Raw genomic sequence first — 25,780 nt, 5'->3', positions numbered from 1 at the left:
GTAGAAATAAAGGCATATGATGGTTTTCAGATTAGAGGGTAAGTCACATATTCTTTTTTGAATGCATTTTTAATGCTATAATTTTATTGAATCTTCAATTTGGCAAATATAACTGAATCTACCAAAAGATAGATGTCTTATTTCTATAAAAATTCCAATTATATTTTACATACCATTTGAAAAATATTGACTTAGAGCAGAAGCTTATTTGTTTGTAGAACCTGTTTTACAAGTTCTGAAGTTACTTTCTGGGCTAAAATGAGTTCCCAAGTACACACACATGTGTATTTTATTTCAAGGCATTGACATATTGTTGTTTTTTCCACTACTCACCAATAAAAGAATGTCCGGTTTCCCCACCAGAGCCAGGGCTGTGGAGAGCTTTCTCTTGGTGCCTCCACTGTAGGTGGACACGGGTTTCTCTGCATGGGCTTCCAAGTGTAAGCGCCTCACAAGTTCTCCAGACACCTGGGAGAGAGGCCCAGTCTGTGAGCATACCACCATTCACCATGGCTCCCATAGACAGCAGGTCCCAGCAATGACTCCTGCTGGTTCCTCTCATTCCCTTGTCCACTTCTCACACGGACCACCAAGTCCATCTCCTGGATTGCTCTCCTTGAAGTCACAGGAAGGAACCAAGAAAGAGCAGAGGGACGTCTCCTGTGCCTGCAGATACTGAGCTGATTGCTAGAAAACTTGGGTGTCTAGAGCTCAGAGAGTAGGTAGAAAGAAACGTGGAATCAAGGCAGGCATGCATGCCTTTGATCCTAGTACTTGGGAGGCTGAGACAGAGGGCTGCAGGCTTGAGGTCAGTCTCAGCAATTTATCAAGACCCTGTTTCAAAATAAAAAATAAAAGCTGAGCATGGTGGTACATGCTTGTAATCTCAGTACTTGGGAGGCTGAGACAAGAGGATCACAGGTTTGGGGCCAGTCTCAGCTACTTAGAGAGGCCCTCTGCAACCTAGTGAGACTTTGTTTTAATATAAATAATAAAAAAATAGGGCTGTAGGTAGAGCTGGGAGGTTGAATGTCCCTTGGTTCAATCCCCAGTACCACAAAAATAAATAAATAAATAAATAAATAAATAAATAAATAAATACATAATAAAATGGCTAGGGGGTGTAGCTCAGAGGTACAGCATCCCTAGATTCAGTCCCTAGTACCAAAACCAAACATAAACAAGAAACATAATATCAACTCTAGGTCCATACAAATAAAAATGAGAAGAAGGTAATCCAAAATTAACAGAGATCATATTGAAAATGGCTTAAACCGAGACAGCGAGTGGCTAAAGCTCCAGGGAGGAAAGAATTCAAGGAAATTTTAATATTGTTAATATAAAGAAAACAACATCTGTTTTGTATAAAGCCAATTATAGAATTCTTATACTCATGGTTTGGTTTATAAAGTAACTGGAGATGAAGAAAAAGTAGAAAAATATGTCTTATTTACAACTTCTGGGAAACATTTTATCAAGACATAAGGCCAGGGACTCCTGAACCAGAACTCACACCCTCAGCCACAGGGATTCTGAACCTTGAGGAGCCTGGTTCTCAGAGCTTTCCTGCTCTCCTCTCCTTTCCAGCCCGCCATCTTTCCACACACCCTTGAAAGCCCAGCTCCTCTCCTCTCCTCGGTGTCAGTGAGCCCCTTTCTGGTATCACATGTGTCTCTGATGCTTGCATGACTACTTCCTGTTTCGATTTGCTTCCAGTCCTGACTCCTGTACGGGGGCCCAAATTAGTCAATGTCATTGTGTCCAGCTCTGCATAATTTAAACGTTTTGCAGTTCTATTCAATTCTCTTGATCGTAGGGGTATTTACTATAGATTTGTTTTTTGAGATATTAATACAAACTTTAGAAATAGCAATGCCAATCACTGTGTTGAGAACTGGAAGGAGGGGAGGGAATGGAGTGGGAGGAGGTAGGGTGTGACTAGGGAGGGCTCCAAATGTGCTATGCATGTATGATTCTCTCACTCAAACTTCATCAAGGTGAATTTTTACAACACACCAATGGAAATAAAAACAAAAGGTTTTACTGTACAATTAAACCGGCCAAGAGCAAATCTTGGTTCTAATTAAGCAGAAGAAGGAAAACCTCTTTAAGAATATGAAGGTGAGTTAATAATTGTGTTTCTTAAATAACTAAATAAAACACAGATTTAAAGTAATATATCTATGTTTCTCACAAATATGTAAAAACTAAGATAATGATAACAAAATGATGCTGATGAAATGTTGAGGGACTCTAAAAGTATTAGGGTGGTATGTATGGTTCCCAATAAAATCTTTCAAATAAATGGTGCTATTGTCTTATTTCTGCAGCCTCAAAATAATATGGAAAATGAACTCAGAGACCCAAAGACTGGTATTATGGTGAAGCAGTGTAAGTCGAAGAAACACGAGACTGCTAGGCCCAAAATATTCATGAATATGGAATCTTGAGTCTCCTGCTATGTGCAAAAGAAAGCCATCGCAAAGCTAATCACACATTCTTACTGAAAAGAGTTATCATTTTCCCCAGATTGTTTTTTATGAGCCATCCTTTTTCCTGGTCCCATTTGGTTCGATTATTTCAATTAACTTAAATTGAATAAAACATATTTAAATGAGTAAAATGTTCAAGCAAAACATTTTATTCAAAACAAGCAAACAAACACAATATTAATGGAAGTTATATGAATGAAAAGATGAGTTCCTATCATTGTAGGAACTAGAAAAGAAATAGAAGTGCCTCACCAAAATTTTTCTCAGAGAGAAACTACCAAGAAGTGTTAAGACTCGCCCTGCATGAACTTTCACATGAGAGAGGATAGAAAAAGAAAGAGAACTTCTTGGAACCGAGGTGTCTGTCACCATAAAAATAAATCTAGGAGCACTGCAGAAACTGTTAAGAACCCTTGTCTCTTAGGAAAAGCAAATACTAAGAGCTGTGAGATTAGAAACAATAAAAAATTGAACAAATAAAGTAAAAAATTTAATGTATATGATTAGATTTTTTATTTTAAAAGGGGTCTTTTTTCTTTTATTATTTGGACTGGGGATCGAACCCAGGGTGGTGCACTTGCCAGGCAAGCACTTTGCCACTGAGCTATATTCCAGTACTCGATTCTTAATTTTACCCGCATATATTTTATTTAAAGATACACATTAGATAAAAGCTGTTCAATAAATTAAATTAAATAATGAGAGCATCTGGTTCTGTAGAAATGTACATCAGAATGGTAAGAGTTTTGCATAAATTTTTCAAACTACGATTGCTAATTTTTGTAAAGCCAGAAAATGTATGCTATATTATCCCAATTTCACAAAAAGCTAAATGGTGCAGCCTCCAAAGTCCGGATGGGTAACTGTAGGAAAGATTTCAGAATATACAGGAGCACATGCATCCGTTCGACCTAATGCTCTCTGAATATCATATTATTTAAAAAATAACCAAAAATGGCCTCATAAGAATTTTATTGCCATCTTTTATGCACTCAATCCCACCATCAAAATAATGACACACATAAAACTCCAGTAGTCCAGGGTAGCAAAATGCTACCCACAGCCCCAAATACCAGAGATTAGAGTTTCTAATTCTCCCAGAGGGACAAATTGTCATCAATTGCAGAATCTCTTATTCTTCTCCCAGGAAGTTCTAGAAAGTCATCATACTCAAAGCAAGAGATTGGATCCATTTGTCCTTATATTCTTTTTGCCTCACACAGTAGGGATTTTATCATTGGAGCCTAAACAGATGGGCCCAAACCTTTGGCATTCCAAAGCCAGAGGTTTGCCACTAGCCCCTAGGATTCCTGGCCACATTACAATTTTCTCCGAGATTCAAGATTAAAATGAGAAAAATGCAGCAAAGGAACCAAAGATTTCAGGTGGATTTTTGTTTGCTCTGACCTTCCTGCCCCTGTGCCTCCTGTCTTGTTTCTTCTAGCTCCTCCCCAGACTGAAAGCTGATGGGAAATGCTTCAAGGTAAAGGCCATGTCTCTAGAGAGAATGCTGGAGAGCATCAAAGTAGGAGTCTTCCCTGGTAAGCATTTGCAAGCATTAGCAAAACTAAGATTGGGAAAGACCCTACTTCTTCTGTCCTAGGGAAAATTAAAATGCAGAATTCTTTAGATCACATCTTGGTTAGAGGTGCTGGCTGGGTGTCTGGGTTTGAACTTTTTCCCAATGTTATCCGCCCCCATAATCTTTTGTTACATGCTTTAGCATCTCAGAAGAAATATCCTCTTTCTCCTGAAAGATTTGTTTGGAACTTGATTCTTTACCAGGTTAATTGAATTCAGGCTCAAATACGTAAATATTGTGTAGTGTAAACAATGGAGAAAATTGAAAATCATTAGATCAAAGTAGGACCTAAATTCAGGCCGAATGAAGAGGAAACTTTTTCTTGCCTAAATAACTTTTGGAGATTTGCAAGACTGTACATAGGAATGGCAAGCAAGCTGGGGTATAGGTGGTCCAGGGGCCCAGGAGCAGAGATCTGGCTCAATATAGTACCCGGTTCAGAGGGTGGGAGAGAAAGAAGAGGGAGGCAGTGAGGCTGAGCATAGAAAAACCTTCCAGCAAGACAGGAGGGTCTCCTCCAATCACAAGAGGCACTGGATGGCTGCTTGTACTACCATAAATAATGAATGAAAGGCTAGAAAAGAGCCAATAGGAATAGCAGATGGGATAGAAAAATACCTCTGCTGTGCATTTGGCCTGAAGGTTCAGAGGGGAGATGCACACCTGAGCCCAACCTGAGCCCACTGGGAGGCAAGTTGCTAAGAAGAGGTCAAGGTTAGTGAAGTCATTCAATATTCTGGTATGGTTTCCTCTTTCTTGTCCACTCCAGAGGAATAAAAGCTAAGGCTGAGCTCTTGATGGCACCAGGGAGTTCATCTTCTAGCAGCAGCACCCTGAATGCACTAGGTGTCCCTAGAGCTGGTTACTCTAATTTTAAAACAAAGCCTTGACACACACTGGCCTGGTGACTTGTATTAAGCCACTTATTATCATTTTGCCCTATTTGTAAAAGGAGAAATAACCTTCTTACCTGCTTTTTTGTGTTGACTATAAAACAGTGCCTGAGACAGCATAAATACTGAAATACAGACACATATCACTTATGGACAGGATAGTCTCTGAGAAGTGAATAGTTAGACAGTTTTATCATTGTCAATCCCCAGAGAGTATGCTCTACTTCCACAACTTTAGATAGGACAGGTCAGTCACTGTACCCGGCCTCCTGGTTGCAAGCCGTTTGAAGCTGTTTCTGGTGCCATACACCACCCTGCCTTATAGTGAGTAGGAGCACACTCTAGAATAATGGTGAACACAATATGATGTGGTAAAGATACACAGTGCAACAGCCATTCGTTATCAGTGTTGTGCACTGCACATCTTTGTATGTTCTACATTTTCACCTGGCTGATGGTACAGATGTGTTTACACCAGCATCACAACAAATCTGTGGGTCCCGGCTGTGACTTCAGTAGGTGAGAGATTACCAAGGCCATTATAATGGGGTGGAAGAACCAGCATACTGAAGACCTGTGGTTGACTATACTGTCATTTTTCAGTGTGTTACTGTATTAGTTGCAATTACCTTCTGTTATTTTATAGTAATCGCTTCTGGTCACCTTAGATAAGCACCTCAGAATGCATATGCCTGTTCTGTATTTCAAATATCCCCACAATCTATAGGGGAGGAAAATTTCCCAGGAAGAAAGCTATTGCCTTTGGGAACAGATGGAAAAGTGTGCTGATGAATTTGAAACCTCTGAGTGAGCAAGTAGGAATACTGTTTGCAAAATCAGCCGTAATCTTACAAAAGAAATAAAGGCAGCTCCTATGGGTGGCCATAAACATAACTTCTCAATGGAGGGGTTCAGGAAAATAGCATGTAAGACAACTGAGAATCAGAAAGCAATCACACTGGATGACAGGAAGCATTGAGCGTTACTATATTAAGGAGAGACTTTTCATAGTTGCTTTGCCCTCAGACAAGCAAAGAGGCCAGCTTACAGCACTTGCCAAGCATCTGCCTCTTTAATCAAAAACTAACAAGGAGAAGCTGACAGGGAAAATGCCTATTAAAGATTCAGCCAACAATTAGTGCTGGTCTCCAACAGCTGTGTGGCTGCAATGAACAGGTCCCCCGCAGAGTGGTCAGTTATCTCTGTTTTATTAAGATGGGAGGTGGACAAGAAGTTCAGGGTCTCTACAATAAGGCAGAGAACATCTGTACTATTTTCACAGGAAGTCACAGAGCATAAATAAGAAATGAGGGCTGAAGCAAGACAAAAACAATACAGAGAATAAAATTTTTTTCATGGACAGGTGAAGGCGAGAGCTATTAGTTTTGTCTCCTGTGAATCGTAGGATGGTCCATCTCTTACGGACTCTAATTGAACTTTGCATAAGCCACTGTTATGGCTGGATATGGAATGTGCCCTGGAGAGCTCATACATTAATGTTCAGAGTTGATATAATAAAATTCTGAGGCTCATAATCTCTTCAGTGGGTAAATTGAGTGTAATGTGTTTACTGGGTGGCAACCTAGGCAGGTGTGGTGTGGCTAGAGAAGGTGGGTCCCTGGGGCTATAGCCTTAGGGACTGTGCTCTTGTCTTTGAATTCCCTTGCTTACTTGCTTTCTCTGCTTCTGGAATCCATGATGTGAGAGCAGAGCTCTGCTCTCTCTTTCCCTCTACTTCTTGCTAATGTGCCCTGAGATCCACAGATACCTGCACTGATTTTACCTTACATGAACTTAACCCAAAATCTCTAAAAACTGTGTAGAAATAAATCTTCCTCAAAGTTGTACAGTCAGTTGTTTTGGATTATAGCTGTGAGGATGTAGACTGAGAAAGCCGCCTTTTTCCTCCATCCAGTTCGGGAGCCATAATTCCAGAGAGTACCCCAGAGTCTCTATAAAGAGGAGCAGAAAAGGTAAAATCATGCCTTAAGCGATTGCAATTTTGTTGGTTCTCCAGTTGGAACAGCCTTTGAGCTGCCTTCAAAGCTGAATGCCCTGTTTCTCTCTCCACTGCCAGGTCAGGAGACACAGAGCTGTCTCTAGCTCTGTCAATATCACCTGCCTCTTCCTTCTTTCTACAGTGCTGTGGGGAGCCTGTAAACTCAACCATCCATTGAGTATCCAGAGGCCACTCAGAAAGGAACCCCCTGTCAGGAATCCGTGGACCCATCCTCAGGACGCCATCCCTTCCAATAACCCCCAAATCCACACATGCTCTCTGCTTCTCCTCCCTCTGCAAGCCCTGGAAATGCCAAGCTTATGGTATTTGTTCCTGAGTAGAAATTAATCATCCAGTAAGTGTAAAAAGAACTTAGAAAAGGAAAGAAAGAAGAATGGATGAAGTTACAAATGACGTTAATTTTTATTTAACTCTTTCCACCTGACTTCTTCACATAGACACATTTTAAACACAGACTATGAGTAAGACAAGTACATCTTTGCTTCTCTCTATATAATCATATTAGAAAATGGTAATCTGGTTAGTTTATTTGATACTACGTATTCTTTTTGTCATTGGGGCCAAAGGTGATCACTCAGCATTCCTCAGTGGGTTCTTTTTTTCTTTTTTCTTTTTTCTGTAAAAGTCTAGGGATGCTTACCTCGGCAATGTGGTGCCTTGGGATTCCCCGCAGGCTGCAATAATACTGAAGATGTTCCCAACCGGTCAGCAGCTCATCCAGGGCATCCTGCTGCGGACAGTAGCCAATGAGAATGCCAGCCTCACCAGCAGAAGACAGATCCACCTCATCTCTGCACAGACAAGCAGAACGGGCTGAAAGCACGCTTTCCTAGGCAACATCAACCCATTTCTTAAATTTGGCTCCTCAATGAGAAGTCCATTGCAGCTTGTTTTCTAAAATTAATTCATTTTATATAAATAGGCTCAACTAATTTGAAGTGAAGGGTACCAGAATATGTTACCCCAAAATACCCATCTTGGGCACATGGGCTATTTTGAGTTAAAGGCAACTGACAATCAGCGGAGGCAGGGAAAACTATTTAACTCTAATTACCTAAAAATAGAGTATAAATCCCCCCTTTTATAAAGAAAATTTGCACATGTCAGGATGCCTCTGTACTAGGAGGAGAGCTGCTTACAGACAGCACTGATGAGCTGAGAGGCTCCTCTGCAGGAGGACCAGCTCTCGCTAGCAAAGTACTTCCTGTCTCACCTGGATCTTCACTTCTAGCCCAGAGCCCAGGGCCACCCCGCCCTTAGCTTCAAGTGGTGAATAACCCTGTTCTTCTGACCAACCCATTGATTCTCAACATTTTGTGAAACGCCTGTGTGTATATATGTAATAAAACCATTCATTTTCATTCATATGTCTTTCATCAGCTTAATTCCCAATACCCTAGCAGAATCTAAGAAGAAAAAAAAAATCAATTTTCCTCCTTTCCAGTAGTAACTCATAAGCTTTGAAGAACAAGTGTCCCTAGAAGCAGAGGGCTGGGTGTTGACTGCAGTAACTCCATGATTACTTGGGGTGTTGAAAGATATATATACATATGTTGAAAGCACAGAGCTTGACATTTAGTAGATAATATGTGCTTATTAAATGGCTACCACAGTTTTTATTCCCACCAAAACAATTTATATGAATTCATATACAAATCCCTAACACTACGATTCACCATCAGATTTTTAATTAATTTTATTATAACAATTTGTATATAACCTCTCACTGAACATATAGACAAATTTAAATAAAGGAGAATTCAACAGATTCATTCTCACTAATTAATATCTTGGTGTTCATGTTTTGAGTGCAGCCATGTTTCACAGGTAGAATAAGGATTCTACAAATTATACATATTTAAATAAAACCCCCTATTTTACTCCATTTTAAAGTTAATACCTGCCAATCTTAGAAAAGTTAAAATTATTCAAATGTGACCAAATTTAACATTTTGATTATCTTCTTTCTCGTGTTTGTACATTTGTACATGGATAAAATTGCATTAACCAGGAAGATTCTTAAAGACACTTCAGGAAGGAACATTCCCATTTTTAAATGAAACACAATGTAAAGGGAAAAAAAAGGAAGAACCATTCTACACCGCATTCATAGAATTAAGAACAAAATAAAAAATATTTAAATAGACAATGAAAGAATTTTGACAATATCCAAGAGTTTCTCACAAGACAGTGAACAAACTGCAGATAAAAGAATATTGTTATATGATCCAATTTATATAAAATTTCTCACTTATCTATCTATATAAAATGGTATAACATTAAATACCAACCTATATACTTAGTTGCCAGTATGAATTATATGTCTTTCAAAATTTATGTTTTAAAAGTTGTTACTAATTTCCACATGTTAATTTATAAATCACTTATCAAACATTTTTTTCAGTACTGGGGATTGAAATCAGGTACATTCAAACTGCCAGTTGAACACCCAATAACTTTTGGGTTTTATTTTGAAAACAGTCTCGCTAAGTTGCTGTGGCTTCTTAAACCTGTAATCCTCCTGTCTCAGCCTCTCGAATACTAGGATTATAGGAATGTACCACCATGCCCAGCACACCTATGATAATTTTTAATATTTAAGATATTTTAGCCAGATGTGGTGGCACATGTCTGAATCCTAGTGAGACTCTCAACAACCAAGCAAGACCCTGCTTCAAACAAAATTAAAAGGGGTTAGGGTGTATCTCAGAGGTAGAATGCCCCTACGTTTAATCCCCAGTACATAAAAATAAAAGGTTTTATCTAAGTTCTGTTTTTAATTTTGTATTGGCACATTGTAGTCACACATCTTAATGGAGTACATGATGGTGGAAGCAGACATGCACATATCATCCAATTATCCCTTCCCCGGTGGTCTCCTAGCAGTGTTTCTCAATTTCACACAGCCCATTTTGTACTTTACAGATGTGAAATTTTACTTACATATTCTAAACCATTTGAAGATATATAATACATATTTTACATATTTTTATTTTTCAGTCACTCCAAATATGTTATGGCTCTGCACCATCCATGGCCCATTCGTATTATTTCTAGTTAGTAGCTTTGAGCTTGAGAACATGGGAATATTTGAGAATAGATGGATAATCAGAGTCCAGGAATACAGGGATTTGACCACAGAGGGTTCGGACATCCTCCTGCCTTAACACTTTCCCATAATCTAGTGCAGTAGTGATTGCCCAACTTTTAATTATAAGGAGATAAAGTTTTTTATCTACACAATTTAACAATAGAATGAGATGAAATACCTTCTCTCTTGCTTCCAGAGCAGTGTGTCATCTTTCTGATTGCAATTAAACTGTGTAGATTTGCTTGATGTTGGTAGACATCACCTCCCTGTATAAATCTTGCACACAGCATATCAGTTGCGCAGTGTTTATTTGTTTCAAGGAATCAAATCCAGGGTCTCTAGTATGCTAGGCAAGCACTCTACCTCTGAGCTATATACCTAGCCCCAAGCTATATAGTTCTTATTATGAAGTGACATATATCTTTGCAGGACACTTAGTAAAGTGTTTGTTGAGAGAATCTATGTTCTACTGAACCACAGTAGACACATACTCAAATATTATCAAAGATATGTGGTGTCAGATCATATTGCATTTCCTTTCTTGTACTTTATTAGTTTAAATACCTGCAGCTCTGTGAAAAGCTCAGTTTCTTTATCTGAATTGGGCAGGCAGATAAAGGTTTAAGATCAATGCTCCAACTGGAAGTTTGGGTGAACAGGACTCATTTCCAATGGTGGTGTATTATAATCCAGAAGAAGACACTAAATGAACATACCTCCCTGACATTCTGCATACAGAAGGAGGTCAAATGATAAAGAGGCTCTTGGAGTAAGGCAAGAATTGAATATCTGAACCAGCGTTCGGGCTAACTGACCTGGAAGATGAGCTCGTTGATATAAATCTCCTCATCTAATTCCAAGCCGTGCGAGTCGCACACCTCCTAAATCAAAATCACTGTCAATCACACTTATGTTATTAGAAAACGCGCGGGTCCATTTCATAGTTTCCACACACGTGCTCCTCAGTTATCTCGACCTAATAGAGAGGGTCATAACGTTCTGTACGCTTCATGCTCCAGTGCCTTGGAAAGATGACACGTTTCTCAGCCTGGAGTGTGACATCAAAATGAACTTGGAGTGGCTTTTATCACCATGCGTGCTGACTAGTGTTTCCTCTTTAATTAATGACACAACAGATCAAGGAACACTGAAAATTAAATATAAATCTTAGAGCATGCCAAGGGGACTTTGCCAAACCAAGAACCTTCTCGCTCCAGGCATTTAATTTCCTCTATATTATCAGCAGTCTGTAAGCTGCCAAAGGAGGTAAATGAAAGCCAAAACCCTGTTCAGTGGAACTTGTGTGTTTTTCTTTCCATCAGTCGTGTTGCTCCATCTGGTTTTTGGACTGCCGGCACTGTCACTCCAGAACCTGCACTTCTCTGCAGGCTGAGCCCCACCCACCGCACCTCCCCTGGCCAGGTGGCCGAAACCTGCCTATCGGGCTGATTTAGTCTGTATGAAGGCCACAGCCTCTCGGCAGCTGGTCCCACTGGCCCTTGGCTAGGAGCCAGGAGTCAAAACTCCCCAAGCCAAAGGCAAAATAACAGGAACCAAAAAAACAGACCTTGGGAGCAATGCCTTCCATGACAGCTTGACTCTGATTTAAAAAAAAAGGATAAGGTGTGGTACTTGTGGTGTCCTTATTAAATACAGACCAAGAACATGTTTGTTTTCCCTTCATTAGAGGCTAGCACAATCTCATTCCCTAGATTTAAGCCTAACAGTACACATACACACTGCCTATTTGACCATCCAAGAGGAATTCACTCAGTCCCTGATTGGTAATTAAACATCAGGACACATGCAACACAGGAGACCATAGTCATTCTTTGGAGGATAATTGAACAATCATTCTTTTATTCATTTAACTATTGTGTATATGACCAAGAGAGAAGACACACATGTAATAAAGTAATGGCTTTTCAAAACATAATTATATTTTCATATTGCTGAGATGTATGCTTTTGCATGCTAGTTGCTTGTCTTTCCATCTAATAATTTATTCAAGGAAGGGACTATGTTTTTGTTTGCACAAAGGATTGAATCCGGGGGCATCCTACCTTTGAGCTTCAAACCTCAGCTCTTTTTTTTTTTTAAAGGTTTTTCTTGTGTTTTGTGTTTTTGAAACAGGGCCTTGCTAAGTTGTTGAGGCCCTCACTACATTACTGAGGCTGGTTTCAAATTTGTTATTCTCCTGTCTCAGTCTTCCACGTTCTGGGATTACAGGTGTGCACCACTATGCCTGGTGGGACTATTTTAATACAGCAAAGAATGCTCTGATCACCTGTTCCACTGTCGCTCAGACTCTCATCTAATTTTTCCTTCCCTTGAAAGGCCATATCTTATGGCTCATACTATACAAAAATGACACTCATGTCTCAGTAGCCTTGATCAAACACAACTCTTCCTTAAGGCCAGTGTTAGAAGTTAAGCAAAGTCATCAAGACTCTGGATAAGTGCGTGTCCATTATTTATCTGAGAATTTTCTGAAATATATCTTGCACGTATTTGTATTATTTTCTAATCATATATTAAAGCAAAGTACTTACATAAATTATAATAGATACTATCAGGAAGTGTCTTGAAACTTTAATAATTCAAACCACTGTCCAGTGGAGTATTCCTAACTTTTTCTAAACTATATAGGCAATGTTTGAATAAAAAATTAAAAGTATGCCTTTTGCAAGAAACTGATCAATTAAAAGTGTTAGTAAACTTATTCTACCTACTTAACATTTTGAGTACTTAATTAAGGGCAGAAAAAATTCACTACAGTTCTTATTTTATTAGAGCTGAATATTTTTTTTTTGGTTGGTACTGAGAATTGAACTTAGGGGCATACTACCTCTGAGCTATATCCCCAGCCCAATCTTATTTTTTATTTTTATTTATTTTATCATTTAAATTTTTTTTGGTACATTGTAGTCATATATCTTAATGGAGTACAAGATAGTAGAGGCATAGAAGCACAAATCACTAATTTAACCCTTCCCCAATTCTCCCTTTCCCTCCCCCTCCCTCCTCATGTTTGACTTAGTGATCGACTTTGATATATTTTTGAATGTACATCATGTACATTATGGAATTTCCCTCTTCCCCCCTCTCATGACCACACTTAGGTCTCCTTATTTGCTCATCTATGGTTTGGTTTCTCCTTTGTCTAGAGTTCCTCCTATGACTCTTTTTCTCCCTAGTGTCTGCATATTAGGGAGAGCATCCTAATTTTTACTATTTGTGACTGACTAACCTCACTTACTATAGTGTTCTCCAGTTTGTCCATTTCCCCACAAAAGATGTAATTCTGTTCTTCTTTATGGCTGAGTAAAATTCCATTGTGTACATATCCCATATCCCAGAGTTTTGTAATTCACTCATCTGTTGATGGACATTTCGGCTGATTCTATAGTTTGGCAATCGTGAACTGTTTGGCTATGAACATAGATGTGCATGAATTAGTTTGGTAGTTTGATTTCCATTCTTTTGGGCAGATACCCAGAAGTGATATTGCTAGATCCTATGGTAGGTTCATTCCCATTCTTCTGAGGATCCTCCACACTATTGTCCAAGGTGGTTGCACTAATTTGCAATCCCACCAACAATGTATCAGAGTTCCCACTACTTCATAATTTTCCAGCATTTGTTGTTGTTTGTTTTTAATAACTGCCATTTTAGTTGGAGTTAGATGAAATCTTAGGGTAGTTTTGATTTACTTCTCCATGATCTAATAATGTTGAACATTTTTTCCTATATTTATTGGCCTATTTCTTATTTTAAAATAGGGTCTAAGTTGTAGAGGTCTTCGCAAGGTTGCTGATGCTGGCCAAGAGCCTATGATCCTCATGTCATAGCCTCCCAAGTACTAGGATTATAAGGATATGCCACCATGCCTGGCTTAAAGTGCAAGTTTTAAAAATTCTACATGAGGAGAGCATGACAGCTCTGGGCTACTGTTAAAAAAAAATTCCAGAAATAATCAATATATGGAGTGTAAGGGATTATTTGACTTACAATTTCGAAGGTCTCCAAGAGGTGCTATGACCCAACAGTGCCATGGGCAGCTCGGTCTTTCACACAGAAAGGCAATCAAAACCTACTCTTGGGTGCTCAATAAATAAGGATGTGTATATTTCACTTCAATCATCCTACATTAAAAATAAAAACTAAAACAAAGATTAAATTTCAAATAAAGAATTTTTAAATTGGATAAAAAAGCTGTTGGACTAAAGAAATTGAGATTAAAATAGATATAGACCTAAATAAATCACGCCTTTAACATATAAGCATCCTTTTCTTTCAAAAGAAAGAAATAATAGGGCAAATGTAATAACCTAATAATGATATATATCTAAAAGCCAAGCACATATTATCAATATCAGAGAGAAAAATAATAAATCTAATAATTCTTAGACTCAAGTGTTGGGAACTCAAAAAATAAAAAAGTCTTGCTATTGTCTCTAGAAATTCAAGCTTTTGGTCCAGTCCAAAGGAAGGCAACAGAATCAATTCAACTGGGATAATAGTGGCATTGTAAATGTGGTTTTAATTTGTACACTGATACATATAACTAAAAAAGGAGGTCAAACATACATTTTAACTCATCAACTTATATCAAAATGATGGTTCACCCTACAGTTAATAAACACTGGCAACATGCTGTTTTCATTAACTTTTTTTAATGTTCAAGTATTAAGTAGATTGCTAGGCATAGTGGCATATACCTGCAATCCTAGTACTTGGGCGGCTGAGTGAGGAGGATTGCAAGTTCAAAGCCACCCTCAGCAACATAGTGATACTCTCTCCAACTTAGAAAGACCCTGTTTGAAAATGAAAAATAAAATAGGGCTGAAGATAAACCTCTGGGGTAGAATATTCCTGTATTCAATTCCTAACACCCTACAAAACAAACAAGAAACTTTCATCTAAAGCAGATAAGCATGGATAGGGAGGACAGACTGTAAGAGACTTGAGTGTCTACAGATTTTGATATCCCTGTGCATCCTGAACTAGTCTCATGTATACCATACACCTGATGTATATATGTTCACAGAGAGCTCACATCTAACAAATACACCAATGCAAGTGAAACGTAACATGATCTTCGGATAGCAATGTAATCAAGTTTCCAACTCAGGACAAAGCTGAGGAAAATTAGACCTTCCTGAGCATCAGTAGACTCAACTCTGCTTGCTATTGATGGACCAATAGTGCTTCAGAGGTGAATATAGAGATGAGAATATAGACACTGCCAAGCAAGACAGGCAGAACCTCACGGTATTAGAGGACCTAAACAGGCTTGAGGAAGGCAGAAGTATCTGAAATAGAGATAAGGTCTCCCTGGAGGGAGGACTTTCTATGAAGGGCTAATGCTGATGCGAAGAGTAGAAGTCAATGCCTGCACTCTAGTTGGTACAATATATAAGCTATCACTCTGAGATTGTTTTTGATATTTAAAAATCTTTGGACAAAGAAACAGTGTCTCGTGTTGATATTTTTATCAATCCCAATTCATGAAAAAAAAAAACATGGTTCTATGCTTTAAGGGTATTAGAAAAAAAATAGATTCTCAATCTGCCATAAGCCAAGATGTCAACTTGGTTTTGTATTTAAATGTCTGGAAAAGGAAGAAATTGCTTCCAAAATTCTTTCCCAGTGAACATTATCCCTTAATTAACAAAATGCTAAGGAACAATTGTTCTACCAGGGGATTCTCAGGATATTTCTAAAAGCACTTTGTGATGAAACAGATTATCCAAAAAGATTTAATTATACTGGCACATTGGTATAGGAGTGTAGAAAGATATTTATTGATGTAGGATAAAGCTCTAGTAGAAAATAAACAAATTAAACTCCACACTGTCTATGAGATGTTAGCAAGTTGTTCCACAAACAACATATATCCTATTTAAATATCCCTACTGATGCATTAACTCTACTGGTCTTGAAAAGATATGGAGGATATCGCAGAACACAGAACCCATACCCAAGGTGGCTTATTAGCAGCCATGATGCAGAGACAGTAGCAGACACGCAGACCTGAGCATCTGCAGAATAAAATTGAAAACACTTCTTTGTGTGCTGTATTCTGGGCGCTCTTCCTGAAAGTTTGAGGCAGCAAGCAGCACCAGAAGATAAGGTACAGTGGTGTCTACCAAAAAAGATTTATCTATCTTACAGATAAATCTGTATGCCTTCCACTAGTTCACATGCTGTTCCAGTTCTTAGTCATGTTTTGAAACAGGCACTGTTTTCTTTCATAGAACAGGAGTATTTAAAGTAAGTGGTACTTTGTTCAAGGAAACAAAATTCACAGAAAAAGATAACCATAGGAAATGAAAATATCTCCATATTAGGCAGGCATTAATATGAAGACCTTGCTGAAAATCCTCTCATGTGATGGAAATTGAAACACTGGGTGTATTGCATGAGGAATCAACTATTACTGCAGCGAGTGTTTATGGAAATATGTACGCATTTGCACTTATGCAGGTAGATTATGACCCATGCATATACAGAGACATAGATGAACAGTTAAATATTATTTTTTCAAAACAGGCGACTATCAGGATTACAATCACTTTCACAGGTGGCATGGTGGAACATACCTGTAATTCCAGTACTTGGGAGGCTGAGACAGTAGGATTGCAGGTTTGAGGACAGACTCGGCAAAACGGCAAGGCATTCAATAACCTAGGGAATTGGTGTTTCCACATAAAAAAGTAAAAAAGGGCCAGGTGTGGTGGCGCACTCTTGTAATCCCTGCACTTGGGAGGTGGAAACAGGAGGATCGCTCAAGTTCGAAGCCAGCTTCGCTGGCATGAGAGACCCTATTTCCAAATAAAAATATAAAAAATAGGTGTCTGGGAGTGTAGTCCGGAGGTAGAAGGGTTTCCAGGAACCCAGTACCACAAAAAAAGTAAAAAATGGCTAGTGATGTAGCTCAGAGATAGAATATCCCTAGGCTCAAACCCTACTGCCATAAATAAATAAATAATTCTACCACCAAATGTTCGTGGAAACCTTGTCAAAAATAACTTGACAATATAGGGAAGAATTTAGCTCTAGGCTTTTATTTAACTCCAATGGTTTATATATCTGCCTTTAGAACAGTACTACACTGTTTCAATTATTGTAGCTTTATATGGTTTGAAATCAGAAAATATATATCTTCTAGCTCTGTTCTTTTTCAAGATCGTTTTGGGCATCTAGAATCCATATTCCATATTAGGATAGATTTTTTTCTGAAAAATAAATATATAAATATATGATAGTTTCACCTAAAAAATAAAAAAAAAATATTCTCTGGTAAGAAAGAAAGTAAAAAGAAATATTGAAATGTTATCTTTAAGTCATCAAAAGCTTGGTATCAGACAAATGAAACTGTTATGTGAGATTATCATTTTTAATTTTGGATAAATTGCTATAATACTAGATGTCAACCACTAAGCCAAGCATGGGAGGGAGGGATAGGGAGAGAATGGGGTGGGGATCGGGTGGGGTCTGACTGGGCGATGTGTGCATGTATGTCTACAAAAGTTTGTATCCCACTATGATGTATGAATACAGTGCACCAATAAAAAAATAAATAAAAACAACATTAAATCTTCAAAATAAATAAATAAATAAATAAATAAATAAATAAATAAATAGTGCTTAAAATGATTAAGGATTTTTCTTCATTGTTTTCCTAACTCCATATTAGTTTTGTGGTACTCTGGGTGAAACCCAGGGGAATTCTACCTCCAATATACACCCCAGATCCATTTTTTATTCTTTATTTTGAAACAAGATCTCACTAAGTTACAGAGGGGAAAAAAAATCAGCTAAAAGGAGTTCCTAGCTGGTGTGGTTATGATATAAATTGCACTAATTTGTGATTCTTGTTAGTCTATGGAAAATAAGGAAAAAATAGTATTGCTCTTTGCATTTTTACATTTATACTGCAATGTTTCATATGAGGCAAAATAATTTGTAAATAAATCTCTAAGTCTATAGCCACAATACTCAGCATCTTGATGGCATTATAGTAGTTCATATTTGTTGCTTACATTGATTATATAATAGGGATAATTTATGAAAGGAGAAAATGAAGGCTAAAAATAGTTTTTAAAATTCTGTAACAGTGTATATGTTAAAATAGAGCAAGCTCTAGAAATGCTAGTGTGAAATATGAAGAGAGGCCAGGCGTGGTGGCGCACGCTTGTAATCCCCGCGCTTGGGAGGCTGAGACAGGAGGATCGCACGGGTTCGAAGCCAGCCTCAGCTACTTAGTGAGGCTCTCAGCAACTTAGTGAGACCCTGTTTCCAAATAAAATGTAGAGTATGGCATGGAAGTAGAAAGCCTCTGGGTTCCACCCCCAGTACCACCAAAAAAAAAAAAAAAACCAGAAAGAAAGAAAAGAAATATGAAGAGAGAAGAGAAATACTGTATCTTAAAAGAGTTCTTATATTATGCATTAATTACCTCATAATCTGTGACCCTGGAACAAGATGTGGAAAATATAGTCAGGAATAAGAAACAACAAAAAAAATCACCTATCATTCTCCATCAAGATATAATGCTATTTACCTATCAATGCATTTTTATTTCTGAAATTATTTAATCATATTTCATTTATATTTTTAGTGCCAGGAAGTCAGCTTTTGGTCTCACTCAGTACCACTTCATTGAACCTCCTGCAGTAATGGAAATGGTGTGTATCTGTTGTCTGAAACAGTTGAGGAACTACTGAGCCATTTCTAGTGCCATTAAAAAACTAAAATTCTAATTTTGTTAATTTTTAATTCATTCGAGTGTAAACTTGAATAGCAGAAGCTGCTAGTGGCTATTATTTTGAATAAGCATAGGTATAATTTTTATTCCCTTACTGTGAACTTCTTTTCTCCTATTTTTATTCAAATAATTTTATATTTGAAACTTTCAATTTTACCACTGGATATCACAAGAACATTGTCTTGTGAATTAGACTAGAGAATTATAATGTTTTTACTGTCTAAGGAATCATCTGTTTCATTAATGCTGGACTCAGACTTTTCTTAGTGTCTTTCAATCTCCTGTTCAGAAATCTAATTAGTCTTATGTTGGGCCTTCTCTAGCCTCCGTATTTCACATAATTTTCTATTCATATTTTTCCGTAAGCAGTGTGTCATTTATTTTAATATAATCATTATTTTAGCTTCAATGACCATCTTTTTCAATCACAGGAAGTATGTATATTTCATATCTACTATCTCATAACATCCCGGTGTTGTTGTTGTTGTTGTTGTTGACCGTTTGGTATTGGCACAGGGAATTTTCAGTTACTAGAAAAAAGATAGGACCAGCTCTCCAATCTATAGCTACAGGCAGAGACTTCCTCAATAAGACCCCTAAAGCTCAGAAAATAAAACCAAGATTCACTAAATGGGATGACATCAAATTTCAAAGCTTCTAGGCAGAAAGAAAAACAATCAATAGCATGAAGAGAGAGCCTACACAGCGATGGAAAAATCATCCTCCCTTATACAGGGTTTCAGCTCAGCATTTCCCCTGGGGCAGAGCTGCAGTACACCACCATGACTGTCGGGGACAATGGAACCCAGTCTCCACCATACAAACCTACATCTCTCTCTACAACAGCTACCCTGGGTAATCATTGTCTTTCTCTTTCATGACACCTAGACATTCCCCTTCCTTCCTGTGGCCTCTGAGAAGCACACTGGCAGCCAGGCATGATGGCACAAGCTTGTAATCCCAGTCCTTGGAAGGCTGAGACATGAGGATTGCAGGGTTACAGCCATCCTCAGTAACTTAGCAAGACCCTGAGCAATAAAAAATAAAATAGGGGTAGGGATGTAGCTCAGATGTAGAATATTCCTGGGTTCCATCCCTAGTACCAAAATTTTAAAAAAATAGTTATGGTTAATTTCTATCTAATATTAGGCTCTTCAAGTCTTCCAACTTAATTAATGAAATATAATTTTAAATCATTCCACAACAATTGTAATTAGTATAGTCATTAAATATATAAAACAGTATATCTTCCCAATTTTTGCTCTTATAAATAAGACTAAAATAAAGACTAAATGTTTTTATTCACACCCTTTCACAAGCTTCTATTATTTTCTAAAGCATAAATTCCTACAAGGAATTTGCTAGTACAGACATTTTTATACATATTACCAAGCTGTCCTCGAGCAAAAATTGTAATTATTTATCTCTCCAACAGAAACATAGAGCATTTGGGAGGCTGAGACAGAAGTATCGGGGTTCATAGCCAGCCTCAGTTACTACTCAGTGAGGCCCCTTGCAACTCAGTGAGACCCTGTTTCCAAACAAAGAATAAAAAATAGGGCTGGGGGTGTAGCTTGGAGGTAGAATGTCCCTGGGCTCCATCCCCAGTACCGCAAAAAAAAAAAAAAAAAAAAAAGAAAGACACATAGCAGTGCCTATTTTATTATTCTTCATCAAGTGGGACACTACTCTTAAGGTCTTTATAGTGATAGATAAAAATATGTATCTCCAAAGCTTGGTTTACATTTTTATATTAATAATGACTATTTGTTAAATTTTATTCATTCATCTTATACTGTGTTAATGTCATTTGTCTTTTGCTCATTTTTATTGTGAAATTGTCTTTTCATTACCACTCTACCGACTACCGTACATATTATATCTATCGGACTCTGTCTTCTTTAGAGTTTCTATCATTTGTAAATTTAAATGGTTTATTTTATTTATTTATTTATTTATTTATTTTGGTGGTACTGGGGTTCCTGGAAGCCCTCCTACCTCCAGGCTACACTCCCAGACACATTTTTTAATCTTTTTTAATTTGGAAACAGGGTCTCTTAAGCTAGAGCAAGCAGCTGGATTCAAACCTGCGCGATCCTCCTGTCTCTGCCTCCCAAGCGTGGGGATTACAAGCGTGCGCCACCACGCCCAGCTAAATGTTTTAAGTTATATGTATGTTTAAAATTTCACATTCAAATATATTCACATTTTATGTCAGTAATTTTTGTTGTTGTTGTTGTTGTTGTTTGATGGTACTGGGGTTCCTGGAAAGCCTTCTACCTCTGGGCTACACTCCCAGATTTTATATATATATATATATATATATATATATATATATATATATATATACACACACACACACACACACACATATATATGTATATATATATATATCATATGACATATATATATATATATTTTTTTTTTTAATTTGGAAACAGGGTCTCTTAAGCCAGCAATGGCTGGCTTTGAACCTGCCCGATCCTCCTGTCTCTGCCTCCCAAGCAGGGGGATTACAAGCGTGTGCCACCATGCCCAGCTAGTAATTTTTTATTAATTCAATGTTTAGAAAGAATGTCCTCACTGAATAAACAATGTTTATGTTTCTTTGCAGAATTTCTACTTTTTTTGGGTCACAGTAAGCAATGATCTCAGTAAAATGTAGCAACTTGTTTTGAGTTTTTTTCCCTTTTTTAAACCAGTGTGAAGCGATACATGAAAAGATGTTCTTCATCACTGGCCATCAGGGAGATGCAAATCAAAACTACGCTGAGATTCCATCTAACCCCAGTCAGAGTGGCAAGCATAAAGAAATAAAACAACAACAAATGCTGGTGAGGATGTGGGGAAAGAGGAACTCTTTTACACTGTTGGTGGGAATGCAAACTAGTTCAACCATTATGGAGATCTGTGTGGAGATTCCTAAGAAAGGTGGGAATAGATCCACCACATGATCCAGCTATACCACTCCTGGGTATCTTTCCAAAGGGGTTGAATTCAGCAACATATGCATACCTATGTTCATAGCAGCACAATTTGTAATAGCCAAAATATGGAACCAACCCAGATCTCCATCAACAGATGAATGGTTAGCAAAACTTTGGGAAATACACACAATGGAATTCTATTCAGCCATAAAGAAGAACAAAATTATATCATTTGCAAAAAGATGGAAAGCCCCGGAGAACATTATGTTAGGTGAGATCAGCCAAGCACAGAAGGAGAAGGTACACATGTTTCCTCTAATATGCCCAAACTAGGAAACACAGAGGATACCAGTGGGACTCCAGATAATGGAGGGTAAATATCAGCAAAGTTTGAATGGAAAGATAGGAGAGGAGGAAGGCTTATCTTGATTAATGAGGGTCTACATCTGAATATGTGTAAAATTATGAATATGACATGGTTATCCTGGACAACCATTGGTGGGAGGGGGGAAGGGAAATGGGGGTGGGGGGGAAGAGGGCACCAAATATAGTTTAAATGTAAACTATTTATGTTCAATAAAAAAAATTGTTAAAAAAATAAATAAACCAGTGTGAAATTTGTGAACTAACATGTTTTTTTCTCTATTGCCTTACTCTCCTGTAATTTTGAGTACGCTATTCATGAAAAAACATATTTTATTTCACAATCAATATAGTGTATTGAAACATCTCAGCAAAATTAGACATACATTGTTTTTCAGAACTATCATGATTCAATTTACCTATTTATTCTTCTATATAAACTGCAAATTTTCTCCTTCTACATTCTGTAAAATCTATAAAACTTGGTGGAAGTGAGTCGTGTAGTCACTTGATTTTTCCATTTACCAATCTGGCATCTACATCACTACTTATTAAGTCATATTGACCATTCTAAAAATAGTTACCTAAGTCTTAATATACAGGTAGACCAGATGCTGTATATTATTTATAGATATAATTAAGGATCTTTTCATTAACTCTAATTGTTATTAATGGCACACAGGAAAGTTCTTGGTTTCAGAACATTTATTGGAGGGGGGTGCTTTGACCACCTCAGTTGAAATTATTTCTTATTTGACTTTCTGCAGTAATTTAAGTATGTCATGTGAGAAAAATCGTAGTGTAAATATTCATACTACTTCCTAATTATGTCTTACAACAGGAATGTAAGTTCTAGAAAAAAAACTGCTAAATAATGATGTTGACAGTGTGTTCTTTATTGCTTGTTCTAATGGAATTACTCTTGTACCTCACTAATATACATAAGTTTTATTTAGAATCTCTGCAACAAGCATAGTTTTATTTCTTGTGCTGACGATGTGCATCATATCTTCTATATAATTATACTTTTGTAATTGCTAGATAATAAAAGAGTTGTGGTCTTTTTATTCAACTATATCCTCCTCTTTTATTTCCAATGTTTTCAACAGATTGCTTTTCACATTCCACTGCTATGTTTTGTACATATAAAATTTGATTGTAATTACTTTATATATGAAAGTATAGTTTATTAATGTAAAATGTCTTTGCCTTAAATAGGCATTTTTTTAATTTTTTGTTTAAAGGATATTAATATATTTATGACTTTTTGGTTTTTGCCAAACAAACAAAATTACCACCTTTTATCTTTAGTGTCATTTTAATATTTTTATGTGTGCCAATGTAAAAGCGGTTCCTCTTTTCTGACAGTTTCTGAATGTTTGAATTTTTAAAGAAAGATAATCACAGTAACATTCATCACAGAAATATATGTTGCTCTGGTATTCATCAACTTGTATTAAAATATACTATGTTGTTTCTTTTTAATGTTTTATATTCTTTCTCTCTCTTGTGAAATGTGGTTACTTTTGGAGTTCCCTAGGGTAAGAGGGGCGGGGAGGAAGTTGGAAGATGTATGGTGAGAATGGGAAAGCACTTGGATTCAGGTTTTCCATCAACTTCTTAAAGTCAGACTTCCCGCAAGTCATTTAATTTTTCTGCATTCCAGATTCACTGTCAATCAAATTATATTAATAGCCTTGTTTTTGTCTGATCTTCCATCGCTGTGAAAAGAATTCCTGATAATGAACAGAGAGAAAAGTTTGTTAGACTCAGTTTCAGAGGCAAAATCCATAGTCAGTTGGCTCCAAGGCACACAACCTCACAGCACAATGTGTGGCCAAGGACAGGAACGCATCTCATGACAGCCAGAAAGCAGAGCAGCAGGAAGGAACCAAGACCAGGTAGTTCTCAAAGCCACACCCCAGTAACTGGCCTCTTCTCCAGCTCTACTCCGACTACCTTACCACCCAATTAATACGTTCAACTTATTAACCATACAAAAGATTTATCAACTGATAAAAAGCCCAGATTCAATTTTTTCACCTCTGAATATTTTTGCATTGCCAAAAATTTCCTGGAGATATTCTGTATTGAATCCATGTCAATCCTATGGCAATTATTAAAAAATAATGAGTATATATAAAAAAGATCAAGGAAAGTCCTTAACATAATCCTTTGATAACTAACAGAGTCATAGTAAACCATGACTACTGTTATGAGCATTTATTTTATCCAGGTGCTGCCAACTCCAAAAACTACAGAATCTACTAGTTAGCTTATGTGTCTAAGAGTACAAATTAATGAATTAATAGAGAGGAGTGGAGCCTTTGACAAGCTTGGGAGTGTGTGAACTGACCTATCGGACCTTGACCAGCCATCTATCAATATGTGACTACTATCATTAAAAATTCACTCATGATCTGCCCTAAACCAAATCTGATTTTGAAATGAGTTATTTACATTATATACATGTAAAATACACTCGTGGAAATTTAAAAATTAAACAAGAAAACAAAAAGAGCACTGTTTCAGATAATATAACCCCAGAAGAGACAAAATAAACCTTAATATAATGAATGACTGAGTTAATGTGTTTCAATTAGGTAGCAATCAGTTATGGGCTTCATGGGCAGGAAAGTATGTTCCAGCTCTCAAAGTAGTTAAAAATTCCATTGTGCTTCTAATTACCTATTTAATTCCTTGAATACCAATGTGAAATTAACATTACAAATAATCAAGGTTAAAAATATAATTAATGCAAGTGTGATTTAGTTATAATTAAACTAATTACACAGATATGTAGCATAATAAGGGACTTGCCGGCCATTATGTGGATGCAAATTTATTCTTCCTTTCAAGAGCAGTTATTTGAATTTCATTTTCCAATTATTTTACAAATGCTAGAATGGAATAATAAAGGAGTCAGTCTTCCAGAGATGAAAAAATAAACCTTACATGTAATTTTTTCCTAAATTTTGACTTTTGTCTGTATGTTCTTGCAAATAAAGTTAGAAAAAATAAAAACCAAATACCATCACAATCAACAAAAATGTCTTACTTCTTATTTCTACAACAGAGAAAAATAAAAAACAAACTAAAATGGGATTCCATTCCATACAGCATGATTTTTTTTTTTTAGAATGTTAAGTAACAGGTACAACTTGTTTTAAAAGCATGACTCTCAAATAGTCATTCAACAAATTAATTTTATTTCAGTTCTCAAATATTTTTAGTTCTTAATGCTGTTTTCACCTATTGATATAGACTAAAAAGGAACGAATGCATTCTCTGCTCACAGGCCAGAAAGGGCAATCAATAGTTATAACAAGTAGCATCTGGAGTGAGATTTGTCTCCGAGTAGGCAACTTTTGCATATAAGTCAGGAAAAAGATTATTTCTTACAAACAACAATCGTGTGCCTGTTTCTGAACAAAGTGGGATATCACGAATCCTTCATTTGAACATTTAAATGACTCCTAGTGTATAAATGAGGAGCCCACTGGAGGGAGGTGGAGAGAGGAAGGCAAAGAGAAATCCTAAATGACCGAAAACTAAGCACAAAACGGTGCTCATGATGGAGAGAGGAAGGCAGAGAGAAGTGCTGAATAATTAAGAACTAAGCATGCGATGTCTGTAGTA

At 37.1% G+C, this 25,780-nt stretch overlaps 1 protein-coding gene across 1 annotated transcript in view; it reads right to left on the bottom strand.

Annotated features, from left to right (window-relative positions):
- ABCA13 (ATP binding cassette subfamily A member 13) overlaps positions 1-25,780 on the bottom strand; it is a gene marked incomplete at both ends in the record, with an annotated part of 326,203 nt that overhangs the window by 21,660 nt on the left and 278,763 nt on the right. Inside the window, 2 exon segments of the mRNA XM_080701162.1 lie at positions 334-468; positions 7,628-7,778. Of these exon segments, the coding sequence (XP_080557288.1) occupies positions 334-468; positions 7,628-7,778 (286 nt within the window).

The sequence above is a fragment of the Muscardinus avellanarius genome (genome assembly GCF_963383645.1).
Source record: "Muscardinus avellanarius genome assembly, chromosome: 9".
NCBI lineage: Eukaryota > Metazoa > Chordata > Mammalia > Rodentia > Gliridae > Muscardinus > Muscardinus avellanarius.
This window is presented reverse-complemented; position numbering and strand designations above follow the sequence as displayed.